Source organism: Thunnus thynnus, chromosome 5 (genome assembly GCF_963924715.1).
Source record: "Thunnus thynnus chromosome 5, fThuThy2.1, whole genome shotgun sequence".
NCBI lineage: Eukaryota > Metazoa > Chordata > Actinopteri > Scombriformes > Scombridae > Thunnus > Thunnus thynnus.
Window position 1 is genome coordinate 6,366,264 of NC_089521.1, and position 23,192 is coordinate 6,389,455.

The window sequence follows — 23,192 nt, forward strand, 5'->3', positions numbered from 1 at the left end:
ATAAGTACTTAAATTGGAAATTGTTCAATTTCTGACAGACTGAATAAATTATAAATTATAATTAAAATTCTGAAACTATTGTATGAATTTTTTTATTCTTAATTGTTTTAGGATGCCTTCCTTTATACGCCTCTCAAAAGCCAGGCTGACTTGTCTGAATAGTCACACACTCTGGCATCCTGTGCACTCTTTGAATTAGTTCAAGAGCAATTACAAACTTATCGCAATTCTAGCCCTCAGCACTGCATGGGCATGAACACACACACACTCACACACACTAATGCACTGTATCTTTCACCAAACATCTGTTTAATTACCCCTTCTAGCGTTGTCTGTCATTTGCGATATATTGTGCCACTATTATTTTTACTAATGAGAACATTCACACACAAGCATAAGCTCCCACAATAACACACTCACACTGTGATGTAGGAAATATTAGCTAATTGTGTTCAATACTGCATGCAAAGTGGTCAAGAAGTTTATAAAATTGTTGTTTGCACTTATGTCTTGGTTAAAATGTGATAATTAAGATATCACATCTTCAAAACATCTTATTATTTTCTAGAGGATTTTGAGATTCAGAGAGAATATGCCAGGAGCTACAGTATTCCTGCCACTACTTGGATATTTTTGAGCTTCAGTTATCCAACAATTAGCTGACTGTGACAAGGGTCAGAGGTCATGACATCAGAAATGCCCATTTTGGAAGTAATTAAAAGTTGCCATAGCAGAGTGTTACAGGGCAATGTTTCTCCTTCAAAACGTACTTAGGGCTCATTAAAATAATAAAAAAATATATAATTTATATAAATGGATATATCCATTGTTTTTCCATCTTTTGTTCTTTTTTCCTTATATTCCCCACCATCATCATCAGACGAGCAGCTCCATCAGCAGAGTTTTCGGTGGACCGGACCCGTCACCTGATGTCCTTCCTCACCATGCTGGGGCCCAGTCCGGACTGGAACGTAGGACTGTCTGGAGAGGACCTCTGTACCAAGGACTGTGGCTGGGTCCAGAAGCTGGTGACAGACCTTATTCCCTGGGATGCAGGCACTGATGGTGGTGTTACATATGAGGTATATATATAATCTGCATTTTTAGTTCAAATGTACAGTACCAGTCAAAAGTTTGGACAAACTTTCTCATTTAAATAAATGAGAAAGTGACAAACTTTTGACTGGTACTGTATGTTGTTAGAGGCAGAGACCTGAAACGTGTCACATCAAGTAGAGGCTTTGCAGTTGTGTCAAATCTACCAGCTGTTTCCATCATACAGGACCACTGGAGAATTCAACGTAAAGAAAAAATGGGGAAATAAGCCATGAGAAAAAAAAGCATGTTTGTGGCCAGAGATTAGATTCGTAATATTGTCAGCAGCTCTGACACTCTGTACGTTAGCTGTAATGTTAGCTTGAGAAATGTTAGTGTCATTAACCACCGTAAATAAAAAGCTGTCTTTATTAACTAGCTAAATACTGATCAAAGCAGCTGTTGTCTATCTGCTGTTTCCTAACAAAAGCTACATAAATTGGATGCAATTTTTTATGTTTGTGGCCATAGGTCAGGTTGGTAATGTTTCATTTTTACTGTCTTAAGCAGCTCTGACCCCAAAAAACTATTAGCTGTAACATTAGCTTGAGAAATACAAGCCTAGCTACCATTATTAGAAAGCTGTCTTTGTTAATTTGCCTTTTCTTAACAAAAGATACATTAAAATGTATTACATCATCTGATACTACTGTGTATGAGACACAAATGTTGCCTGTGTCTTATCAAAGGTATACTGGTGTGTGACTGCAGAAGATAAATGAAATGTGACAGTTGTCATTAAGTGTATTGCATATAATTATAAGTTATATTGCCAACTATAGCTGCCGGCAGTGTTAAGCTGTATTTATATCTACCCCTCACGTCGCAATACACTTGACTTCTACCTGTCTGTTACTGTGACAGACATCCTCTTTAGTTTTCTACATCCTTGGAATGAAAGGTGCTCATCCATATTCACTTACTGTTTGGAGACCACAGCAATTTATTTATAGTTTACAACCTCATGAATAAGCAAGGAGCTTATCCTGCTGAGGGGAGGAGGTAAATACCTTTCAAAAACTTCACTAATATAAAACCAGAGCTCTTTTAATTCGTCTTCTGTTACTTTTTAAATGATTAAGTGTTTCTCAGCTGTTCTGGCCCCAATTTTAGCTTTTTATCAAACAGTCTGTGTTTGGTCTCCTCAGCTCTCTGACCCACTCTGGTACTCAGGTTATTTGCATTTTGTCCAGCATTTGTATCCTATGTCACAAAATGTTGTGATTCTAGGGACACCGAAATGAGTCAGGTTTTTATTCTCAATCAGATGAATGTGCCTTTGGTTTACAATATTTTTATCTACAACTATATTTCATATTTGCTTTTGTTTCATGTGTATTGTGCAGTACGTATGTGAACCAGTCTTTATATAAAATGTGGAATATAACACATTCATATATCCCTGCAGTGCTTAGACATTGCTGTACTTTTAAAGACCTGGACAGTCTTTTAAACTACAGTTTCCAAGTTAACAATATACCGTATGCTTCCACTCCTCTTGCTCTGGAAAGTGGTTCCCTGGAAACACTAGTTTTTGAAGGTTTGCCACCAGATAATGCGCACATCCTACTACACAGCAGACATTAAATGACTGCCACCTACAGACAGAGACATGGAAATACATGTCTACAAGACCCTTTTGCTTGTTTGCAATTGCACTCTATGAAAAGCAAGACATTTATAGTTTCTTTCCATTTGCAATTCAGTCATTACAAGTAATGTAGTTTCTAATTGTCTCAAACAAGTGATGGATGTATTCTCTTTGGTCTCATTCAGCACAAGATCTTTTCAACCAAAACTTCAGAGAAGAAACTTTAAGTGAACTTGAAACTACAAAAAGAGAATTGTTGGCGTTGTTGTTACAGCACTGCGGATGTAACATCATATCTCCCTAATACTCCCTTTGTAGATATCTTCCTTTTGTCTTATTCAGCACTGCTGAATATATTAAATCAAAAGTTGGTTTGAAACTTGAAACAACAAAGTTGAGTTAACCTGAAAGAACAAAGAGAATGATTCATGTTTGTCACGTGTTTTTATCTTTTCTCTCTGTAGAGGTTTTTTTTTTAAAGCTCTAACAATACATGGGCACACATGCTGTCACACACACCTGGAAACAATGCCAAGAATCTCTTATTAAAAGGCTGTTAAAATGAATATAAATGATGCATAGTGAGATCAAACAGAGAAGGGGCTCTGGACCACATGGCTGATGGCAGAAACAGTGACTATACAGGACTCTTCAGGCCCATGAAACCTAACTACCTCACAGTTTTTGGGCAGAATCAAGTATAAAATCAGTGCAGCTATTGTAATGTTATTTCTTTATAATAATTTGAGTTTCCACTAGCAAATTACTGCCACTCTAATGTTCCTTCCCTCAAGAGAAATGGTGTTGTTCTCTTTTTAAAAGCCTGTTTCACAGACATGCATACACTATATGCTGCTATTGGATTAATATTCTTGTCCCACAAATAATTCCCATGCCCTAAATTTTGTCTGTTAAACTTTGATTACTCTAACCATTCCTCAGAGGAAGACTCAGACTCTAATCCCTCAGGCGAATTTGATACCTAATATATTGAAGCAGATATTTCCTCGAGGACACCAACCATTCCATCACAGAGAGCATGATTTACACAATGCTAATGTGGGAGGGTGGGAATAGCTCCCCTTCAAATCATGACCTGATCTTCACCCGTGGCGTCTTATTTATGCATGTTGATTTTCCCTTGATTGTTAAAGAGCCGTCAGGGTTAATTCACCTTTAGAAATACATTGCAAATTCAAAGACAACTACATAGGGAGATGACAGTGAAACCTGAGAGACCCCTGTAGTGCTCAGAAATTCATGATAGGATGTTTAATACAGCAAGGGGGCTTCTGCTGGGTGATAATTTCAAGTCCGCCTGGTGTCTCATTTTGTTAAGAAATATTTTTTTAGTTTTTTTAGAAAGGTTACTGAGTGCTTGAAATGTTCCAGCTGCTATATGCTCAATTAAGTTCACCAGCTAGTCACTAGCATTTTCTGTGTGCCATGAGCTTCATTGCTGAAAGCAACTGCCTGCTGCCGCTGGAAAAAGACGCTGATGAGACTGGTGAGACTGACCCAAATCAATAAAGACGTGGGCAGTAAAATCAGAACAATGAGCTGAAAGATATTAAAATGCTCAGTATAGCTGAAAAGAACTGCAGAATAAGATAATTATCTTTGGGTTTTTCATGACATTTCACATTACATATAGCTATTTGATCTATTGTTCATAGAAAAATACTGATTATAGCACCTTTAAATTTTGTATATACTGTACAGCACTTAATATCTTATTTTCTCACTCACCTTCTTTTCGGACTCTTTCAGTCGCCAAACAAGCCCACCATTCCTCAGGAGAAGATACGACCCCTGACTAGTTTGGATCATCCCCAGAGCCCCTTCTACGACCCTGAGGGAGGGGCAATTACCTCTGTGGCCAGGGTGGTGGTGGAACGCATTGCTAGGAAGGTACAGTGTACTCTGTAAGAGTTTGTGTGCTGTCTGTCATTCAGTCCATCACTCCAGACTGAAATATCTCAACAACTATTAGATGGATTGCCAGCACATTTGGTACAGATATCCATGGTGCCAAGATTATGAAACCTGACAACTTTGGTGATCCCAAGACTGACCCATGAAATATTCTCTTATCCAGTGAAGTATCTCATTATCTACTAGATTTTTTTGCACTAAAATTTACGCAGACATTCATGGTTTCCAGGCCATGACTTTGGTTTTGGTTTTGTATACAACCATATACAACCACCTGTTATGTAACTGAAGTTGACGGGATGACAACTAAACCATTTCCATGACAACCAAGCAAACTCTGATGAAGACGGTGAGATGTGGTTTAGGGCTTTGGAAGAAGCTGGTACTATGTGATGATGTTGAGTTTGTTTTTTGGGGCAAACCACTATTTCCAAGGTCAAAAACTTTCCTGCTCAAAGATTGTTTTGTCTAGTATAAAGCTTTAGATAAAGGGTTTTGTGATTTGTTTGTGTCTGTTAGTATGTGACTCCAATTTTGCTTGTCTGCATAGGGAGAACAATGTAATGTGGTACCAGACAGCATAGATGACATCGTAGCTGATATTGGACAGGAGGAGAAGGAGGAAGGTACAGTAAAAGCACACACACACACACACTTGATCACAGTTCTTCAGGGAAAAACCCCAAACAAGTTTCAGTGGATGAACTTGAAGGACTTGATGGGCTGTTAAACTAATTATTCAAACCCTATCATTACATGATATTGCATTCCTTTGCACTGTTTGCACTAGACCATTTTCTCGGTCCACTCTGTGTTTGCTAAACATTCACTTCTCCTATCAAGTCATGCAGCTCAGAAACTAAGCAGATACTGTGGGGATTCAGTATCTTAAGATGCTCAAGGACACACACGTAGCTGCTGACATGCATCGACTGTTAAGCTGACTGCTCATTACAGACACAACTGGTTTAAGTTGAGCCTCAGGTGAGCTCAGGTCAGATAGTCAGAATACACATCTGGCAGGTCCATGTCCCCACCCTGCTGTGAGAAGGTTGGAGCCCTGCTGTTACAAAGCAAATTCTGTCCATATCCAACATGTTTAATATTTATGATGCATCACAGGTCCTTTAATTCTGGACACTGAAGTTTCTGCATTCAGCAGTATAAAATATGTATGGTCCGAGTGTAGCTGAGAGGTTTACCTGTAATGTAGTCAATAACCACAATGACACAAGTTAAGTTTTGGTTTCTGTCTAGTTCTCTCTTCCTGTCTCACACCTTTCTTTTCTCATTTTTTCTCATTAAGGGAGGAAAATAAATCCATCTCACATGAACCAAAACATAAATATTTTCAACGCTGTCTCCTAATAATTATAAGGTTCAGGGTTCAATAGCATTTTGTTGCATCTAATCCCAGTATCAAATCCGCTTAACAACTGAATCCATTTGAATGTCTTATTGAATCTTATTAGGTTTAACTTTCAATGTTCACAAATGACTGAAGTTCTAAAAATCTAATTAATTTTCACAACATGTAATTACAACCTGAAAATAAGATGAGCAGGATTAAATATAAAATATTGATTAAATATATCTGACACACTGAAACAAAAGGTGTAGCCTGCTGGACTTATTTTTTACAAGCTATTTACTTCAAATACTGGAGATCTCAATGCATAATTATTTAGTTGATAAGTTTAAGATATTGATATAATAAGCACAAAAGTTTAACTGAGTAATTTAATGTGAATCAGATCTTCAGACTTATCACTCTGTTGGAGTTGTTAACTACAAAAAGACAGTCCACTCTTGGTTGTAGAGCAATGCTACAGCGTGATGTTTCCGTTCCCCCAAAACAGTGTGGCTGAGTGCAGACACCAGCTTGCGGAGAGCACATTAACCAGATGAAAGCCAAGTTTCATTATAGCTGTTCTCTAATTTGGGTTAATAAGCAACAATTGATATAATCTGCTGCTGTTGTTTGTTATTTTAACCAGTTAGAGCGATGGTCAGCACAGACTAAAAATGAGAACCTGGCCAATGTTACCTGTGTTTTTTGTACACCCTCCTCTTTGCTAATAAAAAGAGGAAGGAGAGATAAAATGTTTAATAAGAGGTTTGTTAGCAACAGAGTTTAATAGATGTGATTATTTTGCCAACTGGGAACTATATCCAAATTAAAATTGGCTATAGGACCCCAACCCTAGACACGTAATGCTGCCCCAATGACTTTTTGTAAGTGTTCATTATTAAACTTATCTGCAAACTGCTGTATTTTATGAATTTCCCCACAGAATTATGTAAGGCAACTCAAGGCACTAAGGTTAAGTAGTGTTGTTCAATATTTAACCAGAACCATATCTTTCCTGATCGTAAGCAAAATCCAAAACCTAAGAGCACAGAAGCTACAGGACATGAACCTTGGTCGCTGGTGTCAAAGTGCTGCCCTTCATTTGCCTACCCACCCACTCTACCTCCTCCCGTTGACTTCTCTGCTAAAGATGCCACAGTTCTTGGAATGGAGACACCTTGCAAGTGAATGGAATCAAGAAAGCAATTACACTTACTGCAAATATATTTGTCAAAGGGAATTAATAATATAGTAATATAATAAACTTAACACAAAAAGTAAGGAAATTAAGGAATTAAGTAACAATGCTTCTTGGCAATAAATCCCATACTGTTAGAAAGCCTATTTATTTCCCTTTTAAATGGTACCACATTTGTAAGGAACATGCATTTGTGGGATGAGCAGCAGAGCTGAGTATGTGGGTTGCGCCCATGAAAAATTTGCCAAATCTTCTCTGCCAATGCCAAACAGCTTATTTTACTGTTGCTATTGACTCTTGTTCTGTTTTGTTGCTTCTGGTACCCCCAGGTGCTGCCAATCAAGTGCCTGATTTGCACCTGATTGGCAGCACCTGTGAGCATGATGGGCCCTGCTGCAGTGCTCCAAGAATCGGCATGCCATGTTTGACTGATCTGGATAAGGCCCGTGCAATAGGGCAACTTCAAGCTGGTGTTCCGCAAAACTAAGTTGCAGCATTATTTGGAGTGAGCCCTAGTACCATCTCCAAAGTGAAGGCCAAGTTCCATGTAACGGGGGATGTCAAAGACAGGCCGCGAAGTGGACATCCCAAGAAGACGACACCCCAAGAAGACCGTTTCCTCACCCTGTCAGCACTTAGGTACCGTAGGCTGTTTTCTACAGATTTGCAGTCAAGGTTTGCAGGACGATATGGCCGGCGGCTCACTGCCCAGACAATCTGGAACAGACTACACGCAGCCAATCTCCAGTCTTATAGGGCTGCCAGGAGGCCTGCCATGACTTCACCTTCACCGTCAGGCCCGTTTGCGCTGGTGTCGACAACACACGCACTGGAAGCTGAACATGTGGAGGAACGTTATGTTCAGCGATGAGTCCAGATTATGCCTACGGCAGTTGGATTGTAGGATCAAAGTATGGAGAAGACCTGGAGAACGCTATGCTGACTGCACCAATAGAGTAACATCCTTTGGTGGAGGCAGTGTGATGGTGTGGGGCGGCATCTCCCTCACTGGAAAAACAAGGCTTGTCATCATTGGAGGCAATCTCAATGCAGAGAGATATCGAGATGAGATTCTGCAACCAGTGGCAATCCCATATCTCCACAGTCTGTGACTGAAATCCTCCGAGATGACAACACTCGCCGCCACAGAGCAGGGTTTATCAGAGACTACCTCCAGAATTTGGGAGTGGAGAGGATGGAATGGCCTGCCAGCAGTCCTGACCTCAACCCCATTGAACACTTGTGGGATCAGCTTGGGTGTGTTGTTCGTGCCAGAGTGACCAACACATCCACGTTGGCTGACTTGTGACAAATGCTGGTTGAAGAATGGGATGCCATCCCACAGCAGTGTGTGACCAGGCTGGTGACCAGCATGAGGAGGAAGTACCAGGCTGTTGTAGCTGTGTATCATTCTTCAACACGCTACTGGGGCTCCTGTTTGTTAAATGAATAAATTGTTAAATTGCCAATATGTCTTGTTTCTTCAAACTTCAATCATCCAATCCACCAAACACCAAACAAGAGTCAATGGCAGAATAAGCTGTTTGGCATTGGCAGAGAAGATTTGGCATATTTTTCATGGGTGCAACCGACATACTCAGCTCTGCTGCTCATCCCACAAATGAATGTTCCTTACAAATGTGGCACCATTTAAAAGGGATACAAACAGGCTTTCCAACGGTATAAGATTTATTGCCAAGAAGCATTGTTACAACAAAGAAATAATCTACCAAACACAAATTTCCTTACTTTTTGTGCTGAGTTTATATACAGTACCAGTCAAAAGTTTGGACTCACTTTCTCATTCAAATGAATGGGACGTTGTGTCCAAACTTTTGACTGGTACTGTATATATTGTGTATTTTGTAGGAGATAAGGTTTGTTTTTGGAACAGACATGTCTCGTATCTAGTGTTGTTGTCACTCTGTAAATGGGTTATGGTTTTGAACAAGTCATCCTTGAATGGGCATTTGGCCTTACAGGGACCAGTCTTACCCGGACAGACCAGGGTAGACCAGTGCATAACAGTATTTGTTTTGCACACAGATGCTTTGTCCCTATTTTAACTGTAAGTGTCCATGGGTATGGTCCAGGATTTTGCTCATACAGCAGATTTCTTAACAAGGATCTAATAAATGTCTTCCTCAGTCAGTCATGAACCATTTGCTTCTTTCCCCTACTCCTTTTCCCTCCTCTCTTACTCTACCTGTCCTCTCTTTCTCCCTTGTTTCCCCTCTACTCTGTTTGAGATGACACTACAGGGGACGAGTATCCATTCTGGCTGGTCCGCCTGGGGTGTCACTGCTTTCACTTACACATCAACCCAACTCTCTTCTTACCGTCCTTTCTGCATTTTTCCAGCTCCTTTCTTAACTCTTTCTTCCCCTCTGTCATTACACTGTATCCCAGAGAATTGGACCCACTCAGGTTTGTCCCAGAGGCCTGACGATATATTCTCTCTCGCCTCTCCTCTCATTTTCTCTGCCTCTCTGAAACCCCAAGAGAGCATTATTAATTGAAGCCAGTACCCCCAGTACTTCTTGTAGTGCTGCTACTGCTGATAATTGGACAAGACATTCACAAATCACACTCCTCTCTTTCTCTCCGACTCTGTCCCTCTGCTCCTTCTTCTCCCCCCTTAGATGTCACTCTCTTGTGGTCCTCCACATGCGGTAATCACCTTTGGATACAATGTTAAATAATCAGTGTAAGCTCATCCCTCATCCCTCACCCTCCCCTCCCATCTGACAAATGAGCTTAGATTCTTTAGTGGAAGGAAATAGAAAATAAAGCTTTGTAAAAGCAACTGTATCTGCTAATGATGACCATGTGAGAGAAACGTAATGAAAGTATTAAAATTCCTCCTTTTCTTCTGTCTGCCCTCTGTCAACTCACCATCGCTCTGTCTTCCTCTCTTAGATGACACACCAGAGACGTGTATCTACTCAGGCTGGTCTCCCTGGTCGGCATGCAGCAGCGCCACCTGTGAAAAAGGCCGCAGGATGAGGCAGAGGATGCTTAAAGCCCAGCTGGACCTCAGCGTGCCGTGTCCCCACACTCAAGATTTCCAGCCCTGCATGGGCCCGGGATGCAGTGTTGAGGGTGAGCGCACACAAACACACACATGTACAGTGCAATGGTTACCTAGAAGTAACAGAGCCACAGTTTTCAATCATCAGCTAGAGAACTGTACACTCTACCCTTGCTCGACAACCACTTCTGAGATGTCCTTGAGCAAGTGTAGTTGTTAACTGTGGCTGTGTGGGATGCAGTTCATTTATGGAATCATATAGATATAAATAATGGAGGATTTGGCTAGTTTTCCTTCAATTAATAACATGTATTTTGGGGTGTGGAAGCACTACCAGTAGCCAAAGCAGGAGAGCAGATAATTCTTTATTTTCATTGTTAAATTGATGACTGCTCTTTCATTCCTTCAGAACAATGCCGAAAAGGGAAGCCTTAAAACACTTAAGACCATTAATACTGTGAAAACTTGGAGCACACCATTTCTTACAAGTATCAGTATCAAGTATTAAAGGGGACATATTGTAAAAAGGGAGATTTCCATTTCTTTTTTGAATAAAGCAGGTCTAGGTGCTATATAAATATTGTGAGAGTATCAAAACACTCAGTCCACAGAGAAATGCACACAGCCCGTATTCAAAAACTGTGCCTTTAAACAAGCTGTTTGGGCTTTCGTAATGTTGTGATGCCAGAACTATACACTCAGCACTGAGGGCGGGGATCATACACACAGAGCGAAGCACAGGAGAGACAGTCACGGAGGAAACGCTGTACAGTTGTTGGATGTTAGGAAGTAAATTTGTCATTGCACAGCTTTCCAAAGGTTGGATAATATTATCTACAGTGGTGGCCATCACAATTTACAGGTGAGTTTTACCCAGAGCCCTGTTTTTATCTAGCTCCAGCAACCTACAATCCATTAGCCTACCTGTGATTGGCCTGAGCATGCGTCACTCAGAAAACAGTCAGAAGAGAGGGACATTGAGCAGACACAAAACAGCCTGTTTCAGGCTGAGTGAGACAGAGGGGCTGCATCCATGGCTTGTACAGCTGTAACCAAGTGCATTTTGACCATTAAAACATGCAAATGTTTGTAAATAGACCACGAAAATGAAAATATTAAACTGGGAAAGGGGCATCTTATGACCTCTTTAATATTACAGCTACCAAAAGGAGTGCAAGCTGTGGTCAACAATGGCAGAAATACCTAGTTAACAATACTGCATCTGCAAAGCATGCTGGAAACATAAATATGGTTTATGCATAACACTAATTCTACTTTTAGCCACGCTAGTGACAGTGCTCTAGAGATGTTAATGTCAACCTGGCCACCATTTGGTGCTGACTGAATTATCTCAATAACTATCTAATGGGTTGTAATGAAATTTGGTATGTTTTGAACATTCATGTTCTCAGAAGGTGAATTGTAATCCCTTTCCATTTAGCTCAAAGCACCACAAGTGCCACAGCCTCACAGGGCAGATAGCATGGATGTTAAATTGCATTTGTCCTTATTATCTAGGACTGCACCAAGGTTTTGTGCAGGTAAACAAATAATATGGATAGAATTTGTGAAAATGTAATTAAGAAAAAGATGAAATAAATTGTAAAATAAGAGAGGAGGGAATAAATTCATAGAGATAGCCACTGCAACTGATTTATGCCTACTGACTAACAACAGCCTCAGAGGAAAGTGTAAGTGTAAAGTCTAAAATGTTACGTCTGGTAAACATTCTGTTTTTATCAGAGACACATACAGGGAGAGACTAGAGCCAGATCGAAACAATGAGAGACAGCACAAGGAGAGAGAAACAGTGACACATGGTTCAGACAATGAAAATGCTTCAGTGACAGCAGAAAACAATGTTGCAGCAAATTAAAAGACAAATTACTTTACATTGGCCTTTTATTCAGCACTACATCACAACCCAAAAGAGCAGCAATGTGACAATTTTTACCTCTCTGTATCCATCAGACAGTAATACTGAAGTGTTCCTGCTATGTTGTTTTTATTTACACTAATAACACAGTCAAAGGAATTCAAAAGTTTACCAAAAAACTCCCTCATTATTTTTGATAACTCATTCAATCATCGATCTTTTTGTTGAGCTGGCAGCATCAGGATATTTTACTCATATTTTCTCACATATAGCCTTTCCCGGCTGCAGCTCTGAAAGTGTCTCCTCTTTGACTGACGTACAAAGTTCTGCAGCAGAAAAGATTTTCTTTTGAGCTTGATTGCTCTCCACACATGTCAATCCAGCCCGGCGTCAGATCTTATTTAGCTGCACTTCATGCAGATCAGATGAAGTGCAGCTTGGCTGGTTTCCTGCAGCAGTTTTAGTAAAAAACTTGCTAAATTAAAAAATTGCAGTTATGCAAAAATGTTGGCCCGTAATGGTAATTTATACAGGGTATACATACATAATATACAGGATACTCAAACATCCAATCTTTTATACACACAAAAACACACGTACCAAGTTGTCTCGAGAGCGTACACCGCTGAACTCTCTCTGACCTCCCTCTTTGAAAGACGTGCTTTTGCAGACAGAATTCTTTTAACCTCTATAGTTGTCAAAAAAAGGTATTTTTTATTGCATGAATATAAACACACTGATATCCTTCTCTCCTTCTGAACTTCATTACACGAAGAAGCATCAAAGATTACATTTCTTCTGCTCTAATCTTTTCAGAGTTTGAGGCGTTCATTTCCTATTAACAAGAGGGGCGATCAGTGAACCCTCAAAATAATAAGCAGATTAAAGCTCAGGTATTTATCTCATCGTGACAAAAACCGACTCAGTGACTGTGGATGGTTCATTTTGGCTTAAACCGATGGAATCTGTAGTGAAAACACAAAGCTGCTGCCTCATTTATGTTTCACAGCCCGTTGGAATTATTTTAACCAGAAATTTAATTGTGCAGCCATTAGATGACAATTGGGGTTATTGTTGTGAGGGATTATACACATTGTGAAGAAACAGGTAAAACAGAAGGAAACAGGTGGCAGCTCTGTGATTAAAAGGAGAATTTCTAACCAGGAGCTGACGGGATAGATCCCTGAAGATGATATGGTTACAAAAACAGGATATGTCACAAAATACAGTAAATCCCTAATTACCCAGAGTAAACACTGGTGATTGGATACCCTAATTACTTCACTGAAACATAAAAGATTATGTGGATTAGCTGTTAATGCTGAGCGGCCTCCTGCATCCAGGATGCTTAAACCAGGATTTGATTGTGTTTATCTTTAACTAAAAGAAATCAACGCACCATACTTTCATTGTTATGGGAAAGATAACAGGGAATACAGGAGGATTGTGTACAGGAATCTAATTAAGATTCAGAATTCAAGTTTAGATCCAAACACACAAACATATTTAACAAAGCGCATGTTCACAGTTCACGGTAATCCAAGTATCAAAGATGATAACAGATGTGTTTTCAGCAAATTAGCGTCGACTTGCCCCTCATTATTTTCTCCTCCTTCCGTCAGTCTGTCTCTGTTGTTGTCAAAGGAGAAACTTTTCCCTCTGATTTCCATCAAAGTTGTCAGTATGATGCTCTTTTACTGCAAGTAACAACCCCCCCCCCCCCCCCCCCCAATCCATCCAGCAAACAAACTCACATGAGCACAAAACCCCAGGAGTTTGCTTTTGTCCAATTTCCAGTGAAGTTGTCATTTTGGAACAAATGCTGAGAGGCAACGCAGTCAGCGGCTGTCTTCCCCTCCTCACTCTTCCTCCCTCACTCCCAGAATGTCTACCAGTCATCAGACGAGTGAAGCTCAGGCTGTTCAAGGCTGAAAGAGCTCCTCACGCACACACAGACACACTCCCACCCTTCACTGCTCCTCGTATCGATTATCAGACAGCAACACGGATAGCTTTTTGTTCCTAAGCATCTCTCCTTTGTTTTCATTTAGCGCTCCGTTAGCGTGCGCTGTGAGATTGATAATTGTGGGGTTCATGCTGGGGCAGGATGGGGGTCAATGCAGAGGGTGATTAATATTCCTGGGAAACACTCTGTCTCTCTGGAGGCCTCATCCAGGCTGGAGATACCTGTATCTTTTATTAATGATTCACTTAGTTCTGGTTTATTAGGCCACAACCGGTAAGCAGTGCTGCTCTCAGTTTGTTGGAAGGCAGAGAGTGTAAGAGAGTCAAGTTTTCCGAGTCAAAGAAAATCCATGCTATGTTGCTCAATGTTCATCCATCATTTCTAAAAATAAAAAATAAAAAAAAAATCCTATTTGCAAGGTCTGTTCTGGCATAATCGTCTCTTTTTCACAGTCTCTTTTTCTCACTTTTAATATACTATCTGCACCAAAGCTCCACTCTAAGAAAAGCCATTTAAAGAAGACAACAATGAGGGGCAGTTAGACTTGCACAGTGGCTCTTTGTAAGTGAAGAACAGGGAGATCTTGAAGCGCCATGCTGGCTAATAGTGATAAAATACACCAGAGTGAAGCCCTGTTAAGCCTGAGAAGCTGCAGTTCTTTTTTCAGCTGATACAAGCCAGGGTCATACATATTGACTTCTACTTCCTCAGGCCCATGCTGACTGTCCCTCAGGCTACTACCTTATTAAAAGAGAGTTGAAGCAGTTTCTGAGGAAGAGCTTTTTTGGAAATGGCACTTTCCAACTTTGAACTAACCTCCCTGTAAAGGACGATTGATCTTGCAGCTAGCTAACACCTGTAGCAGGTGTAACAGTCAGCTTAGCTTTATTAACCACTAGCAAGGCAAAGTAATCGATTTTACTTTACAGGGAGGTTATCACTGCCTACTTCAGTAACACACAGAAATAAAGAAATCAGTGCATGTATATGTGTAGAATTGTAGAAATAAATGAAATCAACAATCAACAAAGCAACATTATTTGTTTGCATGAATTACCAACATTGATTTATTATTATGCATTTCTTCACTCAATTATGCTTTACTTATATATTTCATCATCATTTGTTTATAAAGTACATGTGTAGTTGTCATTTACAATTTAAAATGTTATTTATTTATTCATTTCAGGATTTATTTATGTATTCCTTTTATTAGTAATTTTTGTTGTCCATACCATTGCACCTTTATGTTCTTTGTGGGAGGTGGTAGAGTGGGTTGGCCGTTGAAGGTGGGGCGATGGTTGGATCCCCCCTATTTCAATGGTTGCAGGTTCTCAAATGTGAGATTTTGCTGCTTCTTCTTGACCTTACATTATAGTAAATTGAATATCTTTGTGTTTTGGACATTTGAAGACATCAGATTGTAGTCTGGGACACTGGGAGGGACCTTTTTCACAGTTTTCTGATGTTTTATAGACCAGACAACTGATGGAGAAAATAAACGGCAGATATATAGATAATAAAAAGATTTATTAGTCACAGCCCTAATTACAGTATATGAAGTATGTATGTTGTTTTCCTTAACACTTTACATTTATAAAAAACATCATGTGACCAAGGAAAGCATAGGGAGGAAATAATAAATGGCCACTTTAGTGCTGATAGAAGATGAAACTACAATTTTCCAGTTACACTTGTACTGGGCATTCTCTCCATGTCATATTATGTAGGCTGTTATGCATAGTCGATCCACTGAAAAATGTTACTTGTTGGAACTGAAAATTAAATCACATACCCCGTTGTCCATCTTGGTCATTAAACAGTGCAAAGTGGTCTCTGTGTGACTGAAAATTGTAAATAGTCTCTTAACATCACTTGGGCAAAAAACTCTGGGATGCCAGTGTCTCCTTTCCTTTCATAAAATATGCGATATCCATAGCTGAAGGAGCTACAAACACACTGTTCCTTAGCTTATGAATAATTCATCCAGTTATCATGACTGGCTCTGGGTACCAAATCAATAAATTCAGTTATGAACCCTCTTAATCACAATTTTCATTCACATTGTGTTGCTCCCCTTTATGTATCTCTACACATGTTGCACCTATGAAACCGGTTAAATGCATTTATGAAACCAGTTAACTGAGTGGTTGACTGTTAACATACTACTTTAGCTGTTTTTAATTAAATCTATATGGAACACCGGGATATTTTGACTCCTTTGTTTTGTTTGACCAAAACTAGCTTGTTGGTATTACTCATTGAAATAAATGGTTTAGTCCAGCAGTAGATCTACTTATGTACTGGTAACAATGAGAAATAGCAAGGAAGCTGCACCTGCAAATCCTAACAGTACTAGCAAGTTTTTTTAAACACAGCTCAAGTACAAAGAATACAGAACTTTCCCCCATAATAACCAATGTCTAACAAAGAGAAAAGAGGTATTCTTCTTATAGTATCTATTGCTTAGTAGATCTTGCTCTTTTTTTCTCTTCCCGGTGGACAGAGCCGTCAACGTGTATGATGTCGGAGTGGATCAGCTGGTCGGCCTGCAGTGTGTCCTGTGGGATGGGGATGAGGTCCAGAGAGCGTTATGTCAAACAGTATCCTGAGGATGGCTCACTGTGCCAGCTCCATACTGAGGAGACAGAGAAGTGTGTCGTCAACGACGAATGCTGTGAGTCCTTCTGAATACTGTATGTGTGAGTGGGTGTGTGAGTGTTTTTGTCAGGAATTTAACATTTAAAAGTTCAACAAATCAAAGCAGCATGAACAAGAAACTGCAATTTTCTAAATTACCTTCATTTTTCTCTGTGATGTGGCCAAATCAACTCTGCTTTTAACTTGATTCAGCAGTTACATTTTTATCATATACAGTACTGTGCGAAAGATTTAGGCACCCTGGATGTTTAGATTCTTATCCATTATGCAATACCATCAGGGAGGTGTCTGATCGGACCCAAATTTATTTATGACATGACAATGACCCCAAGCATACAGTTAGAGTCATAAAGAACTATTTTCAGCAACAAGAAGCATCTGAGATGGCCTAAATAATAAATCCACAGAAGAACATTCTTTCTCCAGGATGGTTACAACAACCTACCTGCAAGTTACCATGAAAAACTGTGTTAAAGTGTTCAGAGGAGAACTGCTGCTGTTTTAAAGGCAAAGCTGCTCACAGCCAATATTGATTTCATTTAGGTTTCTGCTGTTTACTCAACCTTGTAAGAAGTTAATTGATAAATTAAAACAATTTATAGCAATATATTTGTAAGCATTCTCACTTTACTTTTAGTGCCTAAAACTTTTGCACAGTGCCGTATATACTGCATCAATTCACTGTCTGATGACTTGTACTTCCAGATGTTAGTTACATTCAACCCTACAGGTGCATGAAGTGGAGTGCATTTTAATTATTGTTCTAAACTGCATTAATATGTAGCTCCACTTTATCTGGTACCTTTTGGTTTACAAACTACCGAAGGATCAATAGCTCATATATACACTACTGGTGGCTGTGTTGTTAAATGTAAAATTTAAAACCATACTATTGTTTTATCATGAAACATGTTCAAACACAGTGTTTTCCTATACTCTGGTTCTTTTCCAATAATTGGGATTTACAGGAACCTTGTGTTTATTTTGTTATCTACAGTACATTTGTGAAAAATTATGCAAGTTTTGATGTAAACCATGAAAGTCAAAACTTTCATCAGGGGGCCAAATATTTTTGCTGCAGGGCTGGATTTGACCCATGGGCCGCTATTTGCTGAGCACTGCATTACTGTATGCCCATTATTAAAAGTAATGTAGGCACCCATCTTTAGGTTTTGCCATTTTTATCACATTTACTACATTTGGAAGACTCAAACTCAAATGAAATCAGCTCAGCAAAGTTCATTTGGTTTGACGGGTTGTAGGTTGGTAATGTTGTGACGGGGGGGGGGGGTTGGCAGTAAACATTGACTGACTCAAATGTCACACAACCTGGACTCACTGCTGAAGTTTTTGACATTGCTGTTCATTTTCATATAGCCTATTTACATACCACATTTGTGACTGACACTTCAATCAGAGCAATTCTCTCTATTCGAGAGGCAGGAACATAACCTACACAAATAATTTGAGACTTGTTGGTGTAGAAAAAATGACTCATTAAAAATTCTGATATAAAAGTAAAGAGAGATAATAGTGATGATGAACATATTCCCCAACAATTAAACTACTTGTTTAACCTTGAAACTTGATCTGAATAACACTGATATTGTCTTTTCCTGTGTCATTTTGTCTTTCCCCACAGCACCCAGCAGCTGTGTGGTGACTGAGTGGGCAGAGTGGGATCCCTGCAGCGTCACCTGCGGGTTGGGCATGAGAAGACGTGAGCGCATGATGAAGATGCCTCCTGTAGATGGATCAATGTGTAAGACGGAGGTGGAGGAAGTGGAGAAATGCATGATGCCAGAATGCCGTGAGTCAACAATTACTTATTTATAAAAATGTATTTATTATATGATCATATACATGAGCATTAGTTTGTAAATGCCTGCAATTTACACTCACGTTTCAATTCAGTTCAGTGTAACAGATTAGAGTGATACTGATATGATATGATGCTTGTGTGTGTGTGTTCGCAGATACCATCCCGTGCATGCTGTCACCCTGGTCGGACTGGAGTGAGTGTAGCGTGACGTGCGGGCGGGGCATTCGAACACGTCAGAGGATGCTGAAGTCTGATCCTGCAGAGTGTACTGAGGAGCTGGAGCAGACAGAGAAGTGTATGCTGCCTGAGTGTCGTAAGTAACTGAAGTGTTATTTCTTTACATAAATAGGGAAAAAGCAGGGACACATTTTTAAATTCCCTTCACACCAGTGCAGACTGTGGGTTAGGGTTGACTGACATCATCCTGACTGTTCTGTTAGTGTTGTTGCACCTGTCAAGGTGGGAAAAATGACACCTTTATTATACAAGTACAGCATATGTACAGTCTGGGGACATTGTATCATTCCCAGTGTAACTCTTCCTGCCTTCAACCTGAGCAGAGACCTAATCCGCTACTTTTCTAAAAACTAAAAACCCATGTGTGGGCGTGCAGGACCTTTAAGTAAAAGATTAATACAAGCCTCCTGGTGTGCAGTGATTTCACCATAAACCACTTAATGTGGGTGAAATTAAAGAATAACTAACATTTTCACACAAACTTTGTTGTAAATATCAATTTTATTTTGTGGAGGTACTTTCTGGTTCAACTTTGAACTTCTTTCCTTATCAACATACACACACATAGTTTTGTAAAGCAATGGACTATAGAAATGGATTTCTGGTGCATTCACCTCAGTGTTAACACTAATAAGCTGCCTGACCATCTGCCTGCTCATGTTGCTCTAATAGATTCTGTTCTGCATCCTCAGTACTCAGACATTATACTGGCAAGAAAGATGCTTTCATAGCTGAAATAGTGGCCAACACTGTAAATATATGTACAATTACATTATTTATTTAAACTACATAAAAGAATGCTGTTATTATGGGTGTCAACTTAATGTCATCCAAGCCTGCCACACTTTAGTTGACCAGATTTATTCTATACAATTACTGTATAGTCAGAGGTGGAAGAAGTATTCTCGTCCTTTACGTAAGTAAAAGTAGCAATACTACAGTGTTAAAATACTCCATTACAAGTAGAGGTCCTGCATTCAACATGTTACTTACTGTAAGTAAAAGGAGGTGTGCAAATATACAGGAAGTATCATGAGTAAAGTGCTTATTATGTAGGTTAATACGCCCCCTTTTAGTGTTATATTACCATAAACTATATTATTGGATTATTGCTATTGATGCATTGACGTGTAAACGGCATCTTAATGTTGCACATGCTGTACATACACTTGACATACTGATGATTCGTTTAATGTATCTATGACTCAGTGTAATGTTTTATAAACTGATGACAGGTTTTGCATATGGAAAATAATTGGTAACTATAGGTGACAAATAAATGTAGATGTGTAAAAAGTACAATATTTTCCTTTGAAATGTGGAGAGGTAAACTGGAAATACTCAAGCACGGTACTTAAGTAAATGCACCTCACCACTGCCTAAAGTGCATTTCAATATTTATTTAACATGCCCCCTACTGCTATAATATTTTTTCCTCTGTGCCATTTGTTCGTAGTCTATCATTCTCATTTTTTTTATTATCTGACTCTCCTTTATTCTTCTGTTTCTGTCATTTCCCCTTGTTTTTTACCTCTCCGTCTGTTCTTCCTTAATTCTGTCCCTCCATCCAGCCATCGACTGCATGGTGTCCGAGTGGTCGGAGTGGTCAGAGTGCAACAAGTCCTGCGGTAAAGGACACACCATCCGAACCCGCATGGTCAAACTGGAGCCGCAGTTTGGGGGCAGTGCTTGTCCCGAGACCATCCAGAGGAAGAAATGCAAGATTAGGAAGTGCCGGACGAAACAAAAGGAGATAGTAGGAGGAGGAGGAGGGGGAGGTGGAGGCAAGAGGAGAAGAAGGGGCAAACAGGGAAGAGATGCAGCAGTGGAAGAACAGGCAGGTTGGTGGTGATCATCTGTTATACATTATTTGTAGCCTATTAAAGCTGCTACACGAGACCACAGGTGAGATGTCTAGCATTTGTTCCAACAGGTTGCAAGATGCAGCCGTGGACCAGCTGGATGGACTGTACCAAACCATGCGGAGGGGGGATCCAGGAGCGTTTCATGTTGGTGAAGAAAAGAGCTAAGGGCTCACTGGCCAGCTGTAAGGACCGGAAGGAGATCCGTGCCTGTAACGTTCATCCCTGCTAGGGAGCACTACTGAGCTACAGAGGAGAGGAGGGGAGCAGCGTGTAATCTGGGTTTATTTGATAAAGATGAGGAGGGGGATTCACTTTTTTTGTGTACAGGGATGTTGAGGGTTGGATGATGGGATAGTTTGTCATGGAGAAAAAGGGAGCTGGATGAATAGAGAAGGAGGAAAGAAGGAAGACTTAAGAGGGGGAATAGAGGAGAAGATGATGTGTTTTTAGTGAAGCCATTGTAGACACTTAGCTGACAAGGCTGACTTTTTCTTTAGACCACTATGGAAGTATTAGAGAGTGATGTCTGTGTCCTGCAAAAAAATGTTCTCTTCAAGAATTAGAGAAAAAACAATTGTAGTACAGTAGCTTTCCCATCAACATATCATTACCTTGTGTGTACTTTTAGTATTTTGGCCCATGGGGCTTGAAAAAGGGTTGAGTACTGGAAATTTGGAATCCAGTATTAACCAGGAATTTTCAATGACATCTGCTCCATTTTCTAGGAAAAACACCAGCAGGACCCCTGGATTTTTGGCATGTCAAAAAAGACGCCCTCCTAAGAACGTCATTAATGCTACCATGCAACTGTCTTAGCTGTAGTCCGACCCTGAAATATAAGCGATAATATAAGTGGATTAGCTGTAGCAGTTACTTTCAACTATTTCCATGTTAAAATGTCAAAATATTTTTAGAGTAAGTGTTAAGTGGCATGCAAAATCTGTGAATGAAATCTTAAAGGAGTAGCTTGACATTTTGAGATACACATATGTCCTATTTTACCATAAATATGAATCTGCAGCTAGCAGCCAGTTAGCTTAGCATAGCATAAAGAGTGGAAACAGGGAAACAGCTAGCTGGGCTTTGTCCAAAGGTAACAAATCAACCTACCAGCACCTCTAAAGCACACTAATTATATCTCATTTGTTTAATCTCTACAAAAGGCCTCCTGTTTCAAGTCATTTTGCTAAGCTAAGCTAACCACCTGATGGCTGTAGCTTAATTTTTAGCACACAAACATTAGAATGTCATCAATCTTTTCATCTAACTTTTAGTAAGAAAGTGAATATGCGTGTTTTCTAAAAAGTCAAACTATACCTTTAAGAGGGTGTGCTGAAAAACAGAAGTACAGAAGATTCAGTTTGTTGGCATGTGCATTTTTTCCACCAAAGATCCTACAACATAAGCTGAATAATAACATCAGAAAATGTGAATAAAGAGCATTTAGGATTAATTATTGGGTGTTTGAAACCAAACTTCATTTTTGGGGAGAAATCCCAGGAATCCTGAGAAAAGAGTGATATATTTCCCTCTAAATCATATTTTTAAAGTCACAAGAAAACCTTTGAATGACTTATTGTAAGCTGTCAACTGTTACTCACATGAGAAAAAAAATCATGAACAGCCTAAACTGAAGATGTAAGATTTCTTTTTTTTTTTTTTTTTTTTTGCAAGACATAGATGCTAACACAGGAAGTCTGTCAAGACTCATGGATGTACTGTATATCTACTATCTAACCAACACTTATAAATGACACTACTATGTAATTACTAAAAACCACTTTCCCTAATAAACAGATACATTTAAATGGAGATGTTTTATACTGTTAAAATTAGTCTTTATATACTGTACTGCTGTTTATCTGTTGTTTCAGCTGATGTAGCATTAAGCCTGCGATAGCTCTCACTCTGTCAGAAGACTTTATTTTAGCATGTGCAAAGATGATTATTTTTGGTTGGACATTATGCTTTATCAGCTGTAGTTATTGTCTAAAAACAGATAGCTAAATGACTGTATCTGCCTTTGTTGGTTCCTAAAAACACAGATGGAGCCTTAGAAGTGTCACGTCTTACACATGTGCTGTGCTGCACTGTCACAGTGTTGTGGATGCAAAAGAGATGGTTTGGAAAACATTCCTTACAAACTGCAGGACAGCTCAACTGACTGTTACTGGGGCCTTGGTTACAACACACTTTATTCCCATGTTTGTTTGTTTTTCATTATTGTGCATTCCATTGTGTTGCCATGATAAAAATGATCTGTAAAACCTTTTTGGATTATTACTTAGCAGATTATGTTGCTGTTTTTTTGTCACCACCAAAGTTCTATTTTTGTTTCTCTGACTTTCTTGGCCTCACTTTTTTTTGTTTTCAGGCCTCTTTCTTTGCCTCTATAACGTGACTGTTTTGTAAGAAACCACCTTTACAATAAAAAAAATGTAAATGTTAAAATCATGATGTCTCTGAACTGGTTTTGTTCTGTTTGGGGTCCAGGAGACCTCATAGATGTCAATTGACTTTTTATAAGAAATTATCTTTCATGAGAATTTCATAAAAAAAATCTC

The 23,192-nt window shown here is 39.4% G+C and overlaps 1 protein-coding gene across 3 annotated transcripts in view; it reads left to right on the forward strand.

Moving 5' to 3' along the window:
- spon1b (spondin 1b) overlaps positions 1 to 23,082 on the forward strand; it is a 97,367-nt gene extending 74,285 nt beyond the window's left edge. For all 3 annotated transcript variants that reach the window (XM_067588892.1, XM_067588893.1, XM_067588894.1), the window contains 9 exons: positions 881 to 1,082; positions 4,457 to 4,597; positions 5,172 to 5,247; positions 10,090 to 10,272; positions 16,550 to 16,720; positions 18,347 to 18,514; positions 18,681 to 18,839; positions 20,335 to 20,604; positions 20,697 to 23,082. In XM_067588892.1, the coding sequence (XP_067444993.1) occupies positions 881 to 1,082; positions 4,457 to 4,597; positions 5,172 to 5,247; positions 10,090 to 10,272; positions 16,550 to 16,720; positions 18,347 to 18,514; positions 18,681 to 18,839; positions 20,335 to 20,604; positions 20,697 to 20,857 (1,531 nt within the window). In that variant the 3' untranslated portion in view covers positions 20,858 to 23,082. The remainder of the gene's footprint in view (positions 1 to 880; positions 1,083 to 4,456; positions 4,598 to 5,171; positions 5,248 to 10,089; positions 10,273 to 16,549; positions 16,721 to 18,346; positions 18,515 to 18,680; positions 18,840 to 20,334; positions 20,605 to 20,696) is intronic.
- Positions 23,083 to 23,192: the final 110 nt, after the last annotated feature.